Raw genomic sequence first — 14,329 nt, 5'->3', positions numbered from 1 at the left:
TGCTGATTATTGATTTATGGTGTTTCACTTGTATAAAAACAACGATATGCTTCTAACTTTGTGGCTACAGTTTGGGGAAGGCCCGTTTCAGCATGACTGTGGCCCTGTGAGACAGGTGTCAACGGTGAGCCAGATCATGTCACTTCACAAATGATGTTTTAACTGGGCATAAATTCCCACAAACAAAATCCTAAATATTGTAGGGTGCCTAAAAACTTGGATGTAAAGTGCACAGCGTGTGATTGAAACACAGCCGAAATGAAACAGCAGTGATACAGAAAATCACAATATATCGTACAACTGATCATCTGCACCAAACACTCCCATCAGTTCCAGTTATTAATCCCATCAGTTCCAGTTATTATTCCCATCAGTTCCGGTTATTAATCCCATCAGTTCCGGTTATTAATCCCATCAGGTCCAAACCGACTGCAATGATTTTAATAAAGCTCAGAAAAAACATCAAAGTACATTTCTGAACGTTTTTATCAGTAAAAGCAGAAAATCGTCCTGATTTATAAATAATCTTTTATCCAGCGACCCTGACCAGAGAAGCACGTGTTCATCTCACACCGTTCCATCTGATCTGATCTGGATTGGTGTTTCATGAGCAGTAATTGATTCTGTAAACGTTTGCAGGATGTTGGTGGAGTTTGGAGGTGATTCGGCTCCGTCCTCGTCCTCTGTGTGCAGGTTCTGATCTGATCAGATTATCAGATTAAAAATCAATCAGATCATTAAATCACCTCCTGATTAAAAATCCTCCTTCATTTAAAAAAGTCCAGGTTCTCTTTCTGCTAATCAGAAGGTCGTTGATTCAAGCCTCAGTATCACCAGGTTGACACTGTTGGGCCCCCGAGCAAGGCCCCTGTATTGTATTCAGTCTCTGTTGGTAAATGCTGTAAATGTTCATTTCTTTCTTTTCAGACGTTTCAGCTTGAATTAAAAGATGAAATAATGAATGAAAGGAAAAAGTGAAACATGTTGAGGTTCATGAGTAAATCGTTTCACTGTTTAGATTTTATGGCTGATTAAATTTTTCTTTATTTTGCTTTTGTGTTGGTTTATCTTCTCGTCTGGTTTCTGTTATTGTGATGATTTTATTATAACGAGACGATTCAGTCACACCAAAGATTCAGAGCAGAATTAAACTCAGCAGCTCTTCTTTTGTGTTTCTGATTCTTTGTGTGAATGTAAAACTTGTTCTTTTATTTGTTAGAAAAATCTGTTCATATCAAACAAAACAAACTGATGATGCAGAACTGAAGATGATTTTGATTTCTTTCAACTTTTTGATGTCCGAGTGAATCGGAGCTGCTGGAAACACAAACTGCTGTTTAATCTTTTATTACCATCATCAATCAATTCAGAATCCAAATAATAATAAAGTCTCACTGTTAGAACCTTCAGGCTTTTAGTTTTTTATCTTCTTTATGAGTTTTGAAACTTAAATCTAAAGTTTAGACGCTTCATTTGAATGAGAACAGCTCCAGGAACCCGGGTTTGATCCTTAATCCTGATAACTTGAGTATTTTCCTGTAGATGATTTAGTAGATGACTGAAATAAACTCCTGCAGCAGGTGTGTTTGTATTTTTAATGCTTTTATTTGAATTTATTTTGGATGTTTTGGTGCTGCTGGTGTTCAGATGTTTCTCCTCACGTTCTCTAGGAGCTCCTGGTTATTTACCACTGGTACCACTGGTTTCCACTGTACTCTGGTCCATACCAGCTTCCTCCAACAGCATTGCTCTCCTCATACCAGTATGTGGCTTGTGGGTGCTGCTGGTGATGATGATCATGATTTACTGAGGTTGCTCATAACTTTCTTCCATCACCTCCATCTCCTGCTGGGTTTCATTCTCAGCTTTCACCGTTTGGAGCTCGATCTGTTCCTCAGTTTTATCCTGGAGGAACTTCATGAGCTCTCTAATGTGCTCAGCCTGGGTCTCCAACACCTTCAGGGTCTCATTTTCTGCTCAACATGAAGGAATATTATAAGAATTGATGGAACAGAAGATCAGTGTGAATCTGTAATGAGACGCTGCTGCCACCTAGTGGTGATCGGGGACAATAACACCAGAAGAGTGTTGGTGATGTAGTGGCTCTTGTAGCATCTCTAATGATTTATTCTTCCTGTACCGATAGCTGCTGTTTTTTGGCTTCACTTACCCAGAAGATGACCTCCAGATCCATTAACCACCTCGTCCTGGGTCTCCATCAACCTCAGGTTCAGATTTTTGCTGCACCTACAGTTATTTTCTGCACATGCGCAGTTGACTTGCCCGTTAACCAACCGTCTCTGTCTCCACACAGCAGTGAGGTGAACCGAGCAAACCACAAACTCAGCTCCAGTTTCAGTTATTACATGTTCAGAAGAGTTCAGGTGCTGTGTACTGATTAAAGATGAGATTCCTGCTGCATGTTTTATTAAATCAGAATTTATTGAAGGACGCGAGAATCTGACGACCGACAAACTGCTGCTAAGCTACTGAGGCTCGATGGTAAATCATAAAACGTTTATAAAACGTTTATAATAATAAACAGGAATATGTTTATATTATCCATTACATTATATTGAAATGAGCGTGCATTTTAGAAAGTCGAAAATAACCCAAATCTCACTATGACATATCTTCAAATGAGTTATTGGGACGTTAACGGTTTATTAGCTGGGTTTTAAAGAACGCGTTAAGATCAGTTAGTTTATAGTTCTGTTAAAGTCCTGACCTGCTCTATAATAACCACCTCAGCCCACCAACACCCCAGGAAAACCCTGCAGTATCTTATTTGTGTCATGTTGTTTGAGTTATTGTAACATTCTGTTAACTACAGGTTTAAAATACAAAATTAAAAACAGTATTTTTTTTTATTCCAGAAAAATGAGCTGCTGAGAGCTGCTGAGGATGAGAGAGTCTCCGACAGAGAGACACAGGTATTGTACATACAGCATCTGCCTTCATCCACATCAGCACACAAGGATGTTTTTTTCCTTATTCATATTCATATTTATATAGTACACCAACCAGTTCACAACCTCACCCACAGAACACCAGTATACCTGTAGCCCCAGATAACCACACACCCGAAATCATTTCATTCTAGGACTATGCTGTGAAAGAGAAATTACAAGGAGGCCTGGATCTCAGAAACTTGAAGTAAGTGCTAGCTGACATGAGTGTTTAAATATATTGTGGTTAAAATATAATTGTTTAAATATATTCTTTACAGCTCTGGTGCTAAAAATATCTATTCATCCATCCATCCACCCACCTTGTCCCCGCCTGCCCGTCTATATATGCTTAAAGTCCTGACTGTTCTTCTGTTCTTCTTCAGCTTCTGTTGGGTGTGTTACTACAGAGGAAATGCTCAGCTGTGTTCTGATCTGATTGCATTGCTACTGACATTCATGTATTGTTTAATTCTTTTTCAGTAGTCTACCAGAAGATTAGTACAGATGATGGAGCTGGAGCTGAGAGGGTTAGGGACCCTGCTCAGGGTCCAAAAAGTGGCTGGATTAAATTAAATTATATCTTACTGGTATTTACATTTGTCTTAATATTTTTTATTCTTTCATTTACCTCATTGTAATGTCATTGTGTGATGTTTTTTGTAATAATTGTTATTGCTGCTGCGACACCACAATTTTCCTTTGGGGATTATTAAAGTACTCAATCAATCAATTGGAATGAATAGTATAGATCCTAATTATGTGTGATTGAACTGATTTAATATTGTGTGTGTGTGTGTGTGTGTGTGTGTGTAGATTCACCCCGTTTGCTAACGGTCCTGATGATACGGTTGAGGAGATCCTGGCTCGGGTCAGCAGTGGTAAATTATGCCTGACTGGTGGATACTGGAACTCCGTCTCAAACGAAGCCAAGGTTCCCACAGTTACATTACTACACTACAGTTTGGTGTTTGAGATGCGTGTGTGACCTCTGACCTCTGAGCTGTGTGTGTGTTTAGGATCTGGTGTCCAGGATGCTCCATGTGGATCCTCATAAGAGACTGACCTCCTCTCAGGTCCTTCATCACCCCTGGATCGTCCACAAAGACCAGCTCCCCAAATACCAGCTCAACCGCCACGACGCACCGCAGCTCGTTAAGGTACGAGACTCAACACACACTTATAATATATATCATTAATAATCTCATCATAATAATCATTATATAGCACTAATGTTTGTTTGTTTATTAGGATGTAACGTGATGTTTTACACTGTGGTTACAGTCATGACAGGAACGGTCGTTACTCATTACACAAGGTGTATCAGGTCACAAGGTTACATCCAACACAGTCATGGACAATTTAGTGTCTCCAGTTCACCTCACTTGCATGTCTTTGGACTGTGGGAGGAAACAGGAGCACCTGGAGTAAACCCACGCAGACATGGGGAGAACATGCAAACTCCACACAGAAAGGAACTGGACCGCCCCACCTGGGGATCGAACCCAGGACCTTCTTGCAGTGAGGCGACAGTGCTACTATAGCACTAATACAACAATAAGAACAGCTTAATCATTCTGATGTAATAAGAGATGTAATTGTGGGGTTTACTCATATACGTCATTTACATAACATTTTCAACATTTACAAAACATTATTTTGGTCAGTTTGTGTTTAAAATTCCTTCTTTTTAAATTGTTTTATCATGTTTATCTTTGTGTGTGTGTGTGTGTGTGTGTGTGTGTGTGTGTGGGTCAAAGACGAGATGTAACTTCTTAGTGTCCCCACTTGATAAATAATATACAATTATATTAATATAAGTGGATTTACCTTCAATCTACTCCATTTGTACATCTTTACTGAAACCTAAAGTAATTTTTACAGAAAATGTATGATTTTTGAAAAAATAACCCTTGAAACCCCCAAAATGTCATTCAGTGCAACGGTCCCCCTACCTCTTTAAGTAATAAAACATTAAGAAAAAACTAATTAATCTTAAGTAAAACTTAAAATGTACTGCTTTGGCATACTTGTACAAATGTCATGTGTGACATATTAAATAATATTCAATCAGATGTGTTTTTTAATATTAATAATATTCAGGATACTTTCAGTCCCCATTTTCCCGATCTTCAGTTGTCATTCAGTACAACGTTAATAAAAAGCCTTATTTTAATATGCGATCAAGCTACTGCAGTCATGTGACCAATTATAACAACAAAAGACTCCTGGGGACCCTTCAGCACACACACGAGGTCAATGCATTTTAACTTTATCTGATAAAAATGTCTTTTTACTGACACAGTACATTAAAGAACAAAACTGAGTGTCATTCAGTACAACACAGAAAACCTAATATTACGGTTACTCTTGTAAACAAACAAGGTTATTAACATTTAAATGTGAATATGTGTAGAAATGTCTTTGAGCTAAGGTCAATGTTAGCATTTGCTAACCACTGGGATAACTGTAAAATGTGCCAAAGTAAAATTTCTGTCATTCAGTACAACAGAATTTCGCTGTTGCACTAAATTGACAATGACATTGTTATACTGACTTTATAATGTTTTAAAATTATTTTTAAATATTAAAACCACTTTTTTCCATTCTAGTAATTACAATGAATATTAATAATGATGTTTTTGATGAAGTGGTCCCTGAGATTTTGTTATTGTCGAGTACGATGACCTGCCATGCGTCGGGCAGGTACTGCTGTCTGTAGGAGATGAGGTGCAAGTTAGCTGCATGCTACACAACTGAAACAGAAATTCCTTTGTGTGGCCAAATCCAACTGATGAAATTTACTACCTGAAGTCTGATGTCAAAATCATAATCGCAGAACCAAAGCCATGTACAGCAAGAACCTCGAGGTTAACAACAAAAGACTGGAAAACATGTTGTTCATTCATCTTTCACCCGTGTGTGTGTGTGTGTGTGTGTGTGTGTGTGTGTGTGTGTGTGTGTGTGTGTGTGTGTGTGTGTGTGTGTGTGGTGTTTTGTAGGAAGCGATGGCAGCCACGTATTTGGCGTTGAACAGTAAGGTCTCTACGGTGTTGGACCCCATCGGTTGTTCCACGTTGGCACAGCGGCGCGGCTTAAAAAAACAGACCTCTACTGCCCTCTGACCTTTCACCTTTATAACTCTCAGCCAATCAGGAGCAGCGGACCAAATGTTCTAAAGGGAGTGAAAGTGCTCGTCCAATCAAAAACGACAATCAGTGTAAAATCATTAATATACAGTGTGTGTGTGTGTGTGAGAGAGTGTGTGTGTGTTGTAAATCTTTTAGTTTTTTATCTTCTTTATGAGTTTTTGAAGCTTAAATCTAAAGTTCAGACGCTTCATTTGAATGAGAACAGCTCCAGGAACCCGGGTTTGATCCTTAATCCTGATAACTTGAGTATTTTCCTGTTTGTTTGTTTATTTATTAGAATTTTAACGTGATGTTTTATATGTTGGTTACAGTTCAGGTTTAATATCAGACACATGAATAATTTAGTGTCTCCAGTTCACCTCACTTACACGCCTCTGTACTGTGGGAGGAAACCGGAGCACCCGGAGGAAACCCACACAGACACGGGGAGAACATGCAAACTCCACACAGAAAGGACCCAGACCACCCCACCTGGGGAACAAACCCAGGATCTAGATGATTTAGTAGATGACTGAAATAAACTCCTGCAGCAGGTGTGTTTGTATTTTAAATGCTTTTATTTAAATTTATTTTGGTGCTGCTGGTGTTCAAATGTTTCTTCTCCTCACGGTCTCTGGGAGCTCCAGGTTATTTACCCCTGCATTTTGGTCCATACCAGCTTCCTCCAACAGCATTGCTCTCCACATACCAGTAGGTGGCTTGTTGTGGGTGCTGCTGCTAATATTGGTAGCAGTAGTTGGGTCCTGCATCAGTGTTCCTCTGCCCATACCAGAAGGTGGCTTCTTGTTCTGCTGAAAGTGTTTTGTGTTAGCAGCAGGATTGATGTTGATGATGATCATGATCTACTGATGTGGTTGCTCATTACAGGCCTCAGCCTCTTCTGTCTCCACTGTTATCTCCTCCATCTCTATGATTTCTTCCATCTTCTTGATCACATCATCTCCTGCTGGGTTTCACCCTCAGCTGTCATCAGCATTTGGAGCTGTCCTCATGTTCCTCTCTCTTCTCACCCTCTTCTTCTTCTGCAGGGTTTCATTCTTTACTTCATCCAGGAGCTTCACTCTGGACTGGAAATATTATCAGTTTTGTATTAGCAGCAGCAGCAGGATTGATGTTGATCATCATGATCTACTGATGTGATCAGAACTCACCCAGAGGTTGCTCACTGCATGCCTCAGCCTCTTCAGTCTCCACTGTTATCTCCTCCATCTCCTTGATTTCTTCAGTAACTTTGAGCTCCCACATCTCCGTGATCACCTCGATCTCCTGCTGGGTGTCATCCTCAGATGTCATCATCATTTGGAGCTCGATCTGCTCTCCAAAACCCTCTGCCTCTGGTTTTCCTTCTTCCTTCTTTTTATAGTGGATTTTACGTCCACGTCCTCTTGTTCCTCTCTTCACCCTCTTCTTCTTCTGAAGACTTTCATCCTTGGCTTCATCCAAGAGCTTCACTCTGGACTCTTCTGCTGGAAGTGTTTAAATATCATTAGTTTTGTATTAGCAGCAGCACGATTGATGTTGATCATTATTATGTGATCAGAACTCACCCAGAGGTTGCTCGTTACTGGCCTCAGTCTCCTCCAGGATGACGTTTAGCTTTTATGTGTCCTCTGATGTAACGTCCACCATGTCCATCACCTTCATCTCCTCCATATTCTGCTGGGTTTCACCCTCAGCTTGTTCCTCTTCTCACCCTCTTCTTCTTCTGAAGGGTTTGATTCTCTGCTTCATCCAGGAGCTTCATTCTGGAGTTTTTCTGCTGGAAGTGTTTAAATATCATTAGTTTTGTGTTAGCAGCAGCAGCAGGATTGATGTGATTAGTACTCACCTAGAGGTTGCTCATAACTGGCCTCAGCCTCTTTAGTCTCCACCTTGATTTCTTCCATCTAATGCTGGGTTCCATCCCCAGCTGTCCTCAGCATTTGGGATTTGATCTGTTGCTCTATTTTATCCAGAAGAAACTTCACAATCTCTCAGACATCCTCTGTCTTTATCTCCTTTACCTCCTTCATCACACCATACCAGTAGGTGGAGTGAGTCTGTGTCACCGTTGACTCTTCCATTACCTCCATCTCCTGCATCCTAGTGGTGATCGGGAACAATAACACCAGAAGAGTGTTGTAGCGTCTCTAATGATTTATATTTTCCATGTGGCCGGTAATAAATGACCCACAGGCCGGTGCCAGTATGTGCTGTTTGATGGCTTCACTTACCCAGACCATGATCTTCACATCCATCCAGACCATTAACGTCCTCGGTCTCCACCTGCAGGTTCATGGTTTCCTGGTGGGCATCATCAGCCTTGTTTTCCGGCAGCATGAAGCTCCGATGATTTTCAGAAGCTTCCTCTTCAGAATCAGAATCTCTTTATTGTCATTATACCAGGTAGAATGAAATTAAGGTGCAAAACTCTCTAGTGTTATGAACAATACATTTAAAAAAACTAGAATTTACAAAAATTACCAATCCAGGATCCAGTTCTGATTTTCAGCTGCTGCTGCTTCACCGGCCACCTTCTTCACCTGGGATCTTCAGTCTACAACATAGAACTTCCGTGGTGAGATTTGTTCTTGTATCTGCTTACAAGGGTGCAGTAACCCATCACCTCCCATAGCCATACAGTTTGTGTTGGTGTTTTCTCAGTGGTGTGCTGGGCATGAGCTTATTAAAGCTTTTTGTTGGTACACACGTGTTTGTGCTCCAGTGTCAGTTCTGTGTGTGCATATGCACTGTCCTCAAGATCTTCCTGAGTTTCTCTTACAGTGTGTGTGTGTGTGTGTCCTCCTGGGTCCTCCTCTGGGTGGAGTATGGGACTGGGATATGGGACTGGGATATCACTCGCCATGGCTCTAGCTGAAGCTGAGCTAGCTGGTAGGAGCGGCCTGTATGTGGATGCTGTATGTAGGTTAAACATCACTCAACACTCAACATCACTATGAGCATCATCACAGGCTTTAACAGTAGTTTGAGCTCAGTGACAGAATGCTGGACTCACCTGGATCTTCTCTTGGAGCTTGTATCTGCCAAAGATAGAGGAGCTGTGAGTGTGAAGCCATGAGAGAATGTTTCAGTAGTTTAAGCACAGTCCTCTGTTACAGTCCATGTGCTACTCATGTCCCGCCATTACTGCTCCATCGGTGGGGTCGGAACACCGAAAACCTCCATTTCCTTTTTTCTTTATAGTTTAAGACTTTTTTACCTTGTGTGTGTTCGCCTGCGTACAAATAAACTCACTTCCACCTCGGTACACTGACTCTGTTCCTGTAACTGCACTCATCATGCACCTTTAACTCCTCAGTAAGGGAAGCAGCTATTGGCTGTCCTAGAAGTCTCTAAATGACGTAGGCACCTAATTTGCATAAGATAACGTCTCGATCCAGGGCCGGCGCTAGGGGGGGGCTGAGGGGGGCATTGTCCCCCCAAATTGTGTCTTTGCCCCCCCAAGCACAATGCAAGCAACGGCTATTTTTAAAATGATCTCTGAACCAATCACAAAAATGCATTTTGTTTTACAGTGTGAAGATATTTCCTTGCTTATTCCTGATTGGCTCTTTGAGTCATATAAAAATCGGCAGACTGCCCCAAACAGTTCAGTTGGGCAGTATATGTTCTGTTAGTGTGAGCGAGAGGCAGGTATACTGGTAAACACTTTTTTTTTACAGAATTAGTATTCTTTTGTTTTCTTTATATTTTAATTTCCCAATAATATAAATATTCTCACTCATTCCTATTTCCACGTTTGAATATTCTCAGTCTGTGTGTAGGTACATTTGTCAGCTTTGACTTAAATTTGTATTAAAGCCTTTCAAGAAATAGAGTTGTTCTATTAGTAATGGCAATTTAATTAAGGGGGCGTATTAAAATGAAATACAATTAGATCATCTTTTTTCTCCATTTACATAATCAACATGTATTTTTTAATCATTGGGTTTTAAGTTTAAGTTCGAAAACATTTTTATTTCTTTACCTCATACATCACTTTAAGCCAGTATCAATAGCTTGGCTGTCATCATTCATGCACAAATCAAGCCTTGAATATATTTCTGGCTTCAAAAACATGACTATCAACATGCCCCCTCATTAGGTTTTACTGCCCCCCCAAGCAAAGCAGTCCAGAACCGGGGCTGTCTCGATCTATATATTATTATAAACTATAGGCAGCACATGTCGATAGAGCCATTGATCTGTATCTCCAATTCATTTATTAGGATTTAAATGAAATGAAAATGTAATTTGATATTAGCCAGTGTACAGAACATTTAATCACAAGGTTCATCAGTTCACAAGTTTATATCAAACACACTTATGGACAATGTAAAGTCTCCAGTTCACCTCACTTGCATGTCTTTGGACTGTGGGATAAAAACATAGCTCCGGAGTAAACCCACGCAGACACGGGGAGAACATGCAAACTCCACCTGGACCGCCCCACCTGGGGATCGAACCCAGGACCTTCTTGCTGTGAGGTTTTTATTATTTATTACACCCTGTTGGATAAGATCCCAGTGAGAAATCTATAGATCACACACATCTCATCTATAGCTACAAAACATGGAATAACCAACAAATAATTAGAACTGAACTGACAAAGGAAAAGCAGCAACATATCACAAAACTGATCATCTGTACCCAACACTCCCATTAGTTCCAGTTATTAATCCCATCAGGTCATCCTGATCTGATCTGGATTGGTGTTTCATGAGCAGTAATTGATTCTGTAAACGTTTGCAGGATGTTGGTGGAGTTTGGAGGTGATTCGGCTCCGTCCTCGTCCTCTGTGTGCAGGTTCTGATCTGATCAGATTATCAGATCAAAAATCAATCAAATCATTAAATCACCTCCTGATTAAAAATCCTCCTTCATTTCAGAAAGGCTAATCGGAAGGTCGTTGATTCAAGCCTCAGTACTGCCAGGTTGCCACTGTTGGGCCCCTGAGCGAGGCCCCTACATTGTCTCCAAATGCTGTAAATGTTCATTTCTTACTTTTTAGACGTTTCAGCTTGAATTAAAAATGAATGAAAGGAAAAAGTAATTAATGAATAAATCATTATTTCACTGTTTAGATTTTATGGCTGATTAAATTTTTCTTTATTTTGCTTTTGTGTTGGTTTATCTTCTCGTCTGGTTTCTGTTATTGTGATGATTTTATTATAACGAGACGATTCAGTCACACCAAAGATTCAGAGCAGAATTAAACTCAGCAGCTCTTCTTTTGTGTTTCTGATTCTGTGTGTGAATGTAAAACTTTTTGTTCTTTTATTTGTTAGAAAAATCTGTTCAAATCAAACAAAACAAACTGATGATGCAGAACTGAAGATGATTTTGATTTCTTTCAACTTTTTGATGTCCGAGTGAATCGGAGCTGCTGGAAACACAAACTGCTGTTTAATCTTTTATTACCATCATCAATCAGTTCAGAATCAAAAGAATCAATAAAGTCTCACTGTTAGAACCTTCAGGCTTTTAGTTTTTTATCTTCTTTATGAGTTTTGAAGCTTAAATCTAAAGTTCAGACGCTTCATTTGAATGAGTACAGCTCCAGGAACCCGGGTTTGATCCTTAATCCTGGTAACTTGAGTATTTTCCTGTAGATGATTTAGTAGATGACTGAAATAAACTCCTGCAGCAGGTGTGTTTGTATTTATTTGCTTTTATTTGAATTTATTTCAGATGTTTCGGTGCTGCTGGTGTTCAGATGTTTCTCCTCCTCACGGTCTCTGGGAGCTCCTGGTTATTTACCACTGGCACCACTGGTTTCCACTGTTTTCTGGTCCATACCAGTATGTGGCTTGGGGGTGCTGCTGGTCGTGGTTGTACCAGTAAGTAGTTCCTTTACCTGTGTCCATTTGTCCATACCAGTATGTGGCTGGAGGGGGCTGCTGGTAATACGGCTGCTGGTAATACTGATGGCACCAGTGGTTGGTTCCTGCACCTGTGTCTATCTGTCCATACCAGTATGTGGCTGGAGGGGGCTGCTGGTAATACGGCTGCTGGTAATGCTGGTGATACCAGTGGTTAGTTCCTGCACCATACCAGTAGGTGGTTTTTGCTTCTGCTGAAAGTGTTTAAATACCAACAGTTTTGTATTAGCAGCAGCAGGATTGATGATGATGATGATCTACTGATGTGATCAGAACTCACCCAGAGGTTGCTCATAACAGGCCTCAGCCTCTTCAGTCTCCATCACCACGTCCATCACCTTTTTTTCTTCCTCCACCTTCATGATCTGCTGGGTTTTTTCCCCAGCTTCACCAGTTTGGGGCTGTCTAACATCCCCTGTCTCCGGTTCTTCTTCCTCCCTCTTCCTGTAGTGGATTTTTTGTCCACGTCCTCTTGTTCCTCTCTTCACCTTCTTCTTCTTCTGAAGACCTTCGTCCTTGGCTTCATCCAAGAACTTCACTCTGGACTCTTCTGCTGGAAGTGTTTAAATATCATTAGTTTTGTATTAGCAGCAGCAGGATTGAAGTTGATGATCATCATGATCATGTGATCAGAACTCACCCAGAGGTTGCTCATAACAGGCCTCAGCCTCTTCAGTCTCCATCACCACGTCCATCACCTTTTTCTCTTCCTCCACCTTCATGATCTGCTGGGTTTCTTCCCCAGCTTCACCAGTTTGGGGCTGTCTAACATCCCCTGTCTCCGGTTCTTCTTCCTCCCTCTTCCTGTAGTGGATTTTACGTCCACGTCCTCTTGTTCCTCTCCTCACCCTCTTCTTCTTCTGAAGACTTTCATCCTTGGCTTCATCCAAGAGCTTCACTCTGGACTCTTCTGCTGGAAGTGTTTAAATATCATTAGTTTTGTATTAGCAGCAGCAGGATTGAAGTTGATGATCATCATGATCATGTGATCAGAACTCACCCAGAGGTTGCTCATAACAGGCCTCAGCCTCAGCCTCTTCAGTCTCCATCACCATGTCCATCACCTTTTTTTCTTCCTCCACCTTCATGATCTGCTGGGTTTCTTCTCCAGCTTCACCAGTTTGGGGCTGTCTAACATCCCCTGTCTCCGGTTCTTCTTCCTCCCTCTTCCTGTAGTGGATTTTACGTCCACGTCCTCTTGTTCCTCTCCTCACCCTCTTCTTCTTCTGAAGACTTTCATCTTTGGCTTCATCCAAGAACTTCACTCTGGACTCTTCTGCTGGAAGTGTTTAAATATCATTAGTTTTGTATTAGCAGCAGCACGATTGAAGTTGATGATCATCATGATCATGTGATCAGAACTCACCCAGAGGTTGCTCATAACAGGCCTCAGCCTCAGCCTCTTCAGTCTCCATCACCACGTCCATCACCTTTTTTTCTTCCTCCACCTTCATCACCTGCTGGGTTTCTTCCCCAGCTTCACCAGTTTGGGGCTGTCTAACATCCCCTGTCTCCGGTTCTTCTTCCTCCCTCTTCCTGTAGTGGATTTTACGTCCACGTCCTCTTGTTCCTCTCCTCACCCTTTTTTTCTTCTGAAGGGTTTCAACTTCAGCTCTCACTGATTTGAGCTCAATCTGTTTCTCATTTTTTTCCAGGAGGAACTTTATGCGTTTTCTAAGGTGCTCAGACTTGGTCTCCAACACCTTCAGGGTCTCATATTCTGCTCAACATGAAGGAAAATTATAAGAATTTATGGAACAGAAAGTCAGTGTGAATCTGTAATGAGACGCTGCTGCCACCTAGTGGTGATCGGGGACAATAACACCAGAGGAGTGTTGGAGATGTGGTGGCTCTTGTAGCGTCTCTAATGATTCTTCCTGTGCGGCCGGTAATAGATGATGGTTGGGGTGGTTCGGGACCCCCGGGAGCTCTATCACAGTATCTGCTGTTTGATGGCTTCACTTACCCAGAAGATGATCTCTAGATCCATCCAGACCTTTAACGACCTCGTCATGGGTCTCCACCTCCAGGTTCCCGGTTCCCTGGTGGGCATCATCAGCCTCGTGTTCCGGCTGGATGAGGCTCCGATGATCTTCAGCTGCTGCTGCCTCTTCACCTTCGCCGGTCACCTTCTTCTTCCTCCTAAAAATCTTCCTCAAGCTTTTAAGCTTCCACCTTTTTCCATCTTTCTTTGGTTTCCCCGGTTGGTTCTTCTCCACCTCGGGGTGCTCAGGGTCCCCGGGCCTCGGTGTCCTCAGGCGGGACCAAAATCGCAAGAGACAAGCCATGGTTCAGATGCTCTCTCTTCTAACTCCAAACTCACACTGAGCTCCAGCGCTCGGACGCTGCCTTTATATAGTCTACAGCC

General features: G+C 41.5%; 2 protein-coding genes and 2 long non-coding RNA genes across 11 annotated transcripts in view; 2 read left to right on the top strand and 2 right to left on the bottom strand.

The window, feature by feature from the left end:
• rps6ka3a (ribosomal protein S6 kinase a, polypeptide 3a) overlaps nucleotides 1-1,403 on the top strand; it is a 14,985-nt gene extending 13,582 nt beyond the window's left edge. Inside the window, exon 22 of the mRNA XM_062988262.1 lies at nucleotides 1-1,403. This exon is cut by the window's left edge and continues 1,016 nt beyond it. The gene's annotated coding sequence lies outside the window, so the exon portion shown is untranslated.
• Nucleotides 1,404-2,301: 898 nt separating this feature from the next.
• LOC134303019 (uncharacterized) lies at nucleotides 2,302-6,210 on the top strand. The gene is made up of 7 exons (XR_010007613.1): nucleotides 2,302-2,502; nucleotides 2,877-2,933; nucleotides 3,104-3,156; nucleotides 3,432-3,538; nucleotides 3,765-3,882; nucleotides 3,968-4,108; nucleotides 5,951-6,210. It is a non-coding gene; the product is annotated as an uncharacterized LOC134303019 (long non-coding RNA).
• A 428-nt stretch (nucleotides 6,211-6,638) lies between these two features.
• On the bottom strand, nucleotides 6,639-9,583 carry LOC134303514 (uncharacterized). Of its 5 annotated transcripts, none has more exons than XR_010007659.1 (6): nucleotides 8,564-9,583; nucleotides 8,314-8,465; nucleotides 7,929-8,175; nucleotides 7,648-7,859; nucleotides 7,252-7,566; nucleotides 6,639-7,167 (listed from the first exon to the last, which is right to left on the bottom strand). It is a non-coding gene; the product is annotated as an uncharacterized LOC134303514 (long non-coding RNA). The 5 variants fall into 5 exon arrangements; XR_010007657.1 differs by having other exon boundaries at nucleotides 7,252-7,563; nucleotides 7,929-8,182; nucleotides 8,564-9,582; XR_010007655.1 differs by having other exon boundaries at nucleotides 7,929-8,182; nucleotides 8,564-9,581.
• A 2,151-nt stretch (nucleotides 9,584-11,734) lies between these two features.
• On the bottom strand, nucleotides 11,735-14,274 carry LOC134303568 (golgin subfamily A member 6-like protein 7). Of its 4 annotated transcripts, none has more exons than XM_062989008.1 (6): nucleotides 13,928-14,274; nucleotides 13,328-13,681; nucleotides 12,962-13,240; nucleotides 12,602-12,874; nucleotides 12,242-12,514; nucleotides 11,735-12,155 (listed from the first exon to the last, which is right to left on the bottom strand). In XM_062989008.1, exons 1-6 carry the CDS (start codon nucleotides 14,247-14,249, stop codon nucleotides 11,836-11,838), a joined length of 1,821 nt encoding a protein of 606 aa, XP_062845078.1. In that variant the 5' UTR covers nucleotides 14,250-14,274; the 3' UTR covers nucleotides 11,735-11,835. The 4 variants fall into 4 exon arrangements, with proteins under 4 accessions (XP_062845078.1, XP_062845081.1, XP_062845082.1 ...); XM_062989011.1 differs by having other exon boundaries at nucleotides 12,242-12,511; XM_062989012.1 differs by having other exon boundaries at nucleotides 12,602-12,871.
• Between the last annotated feature and the right edge of the window lie 55 nt (nucleotides 14,275-14,329).

This window comes from Trichomycterus rosablanca, chromosome 26, assembly GCF_030014385.1.
Source record: "Trichomycterus rosablanca isolate fTriRos1 chromosome 26, fTriRos1.hap1, whole genome shotgun sequence".
Lineage (NCBI taxonomy): Eukaryota > Metazoa > Chordata > Actinopteri > Siluriformes > Trichomycteridae > Trichomycterus > Trichomycterus rosablanca.
Note: the sequence above shows the minus strand (reverse complement) of the source record. Positions and strands in the feature narration are given on the sequence as shown.

Coding starts and splice junctions, on each gene's coding strand:
- LOC134303568 (XM_062989008.1), bottom strand. CDS start 14,249: ATGGCTTGTCTCTTGCGATTTTGGTCCCGCCTGAGGACACCGAGGCCC. Junction 12,875..12,961: donor CTGTTATGAGCAACCTCTGG/GTGAGTTCTGAT, acceptor AAACACTTCCAG/CAGAAGAGTCCAGAGTGAAG. Junction 12,515..12,601: donor CTGTTATGAGCAACCTCTGG/GTGAGTTCTGAT, acceptor AAACACTTCCAG/CAGAAGAGTCCAGAGTGAAG.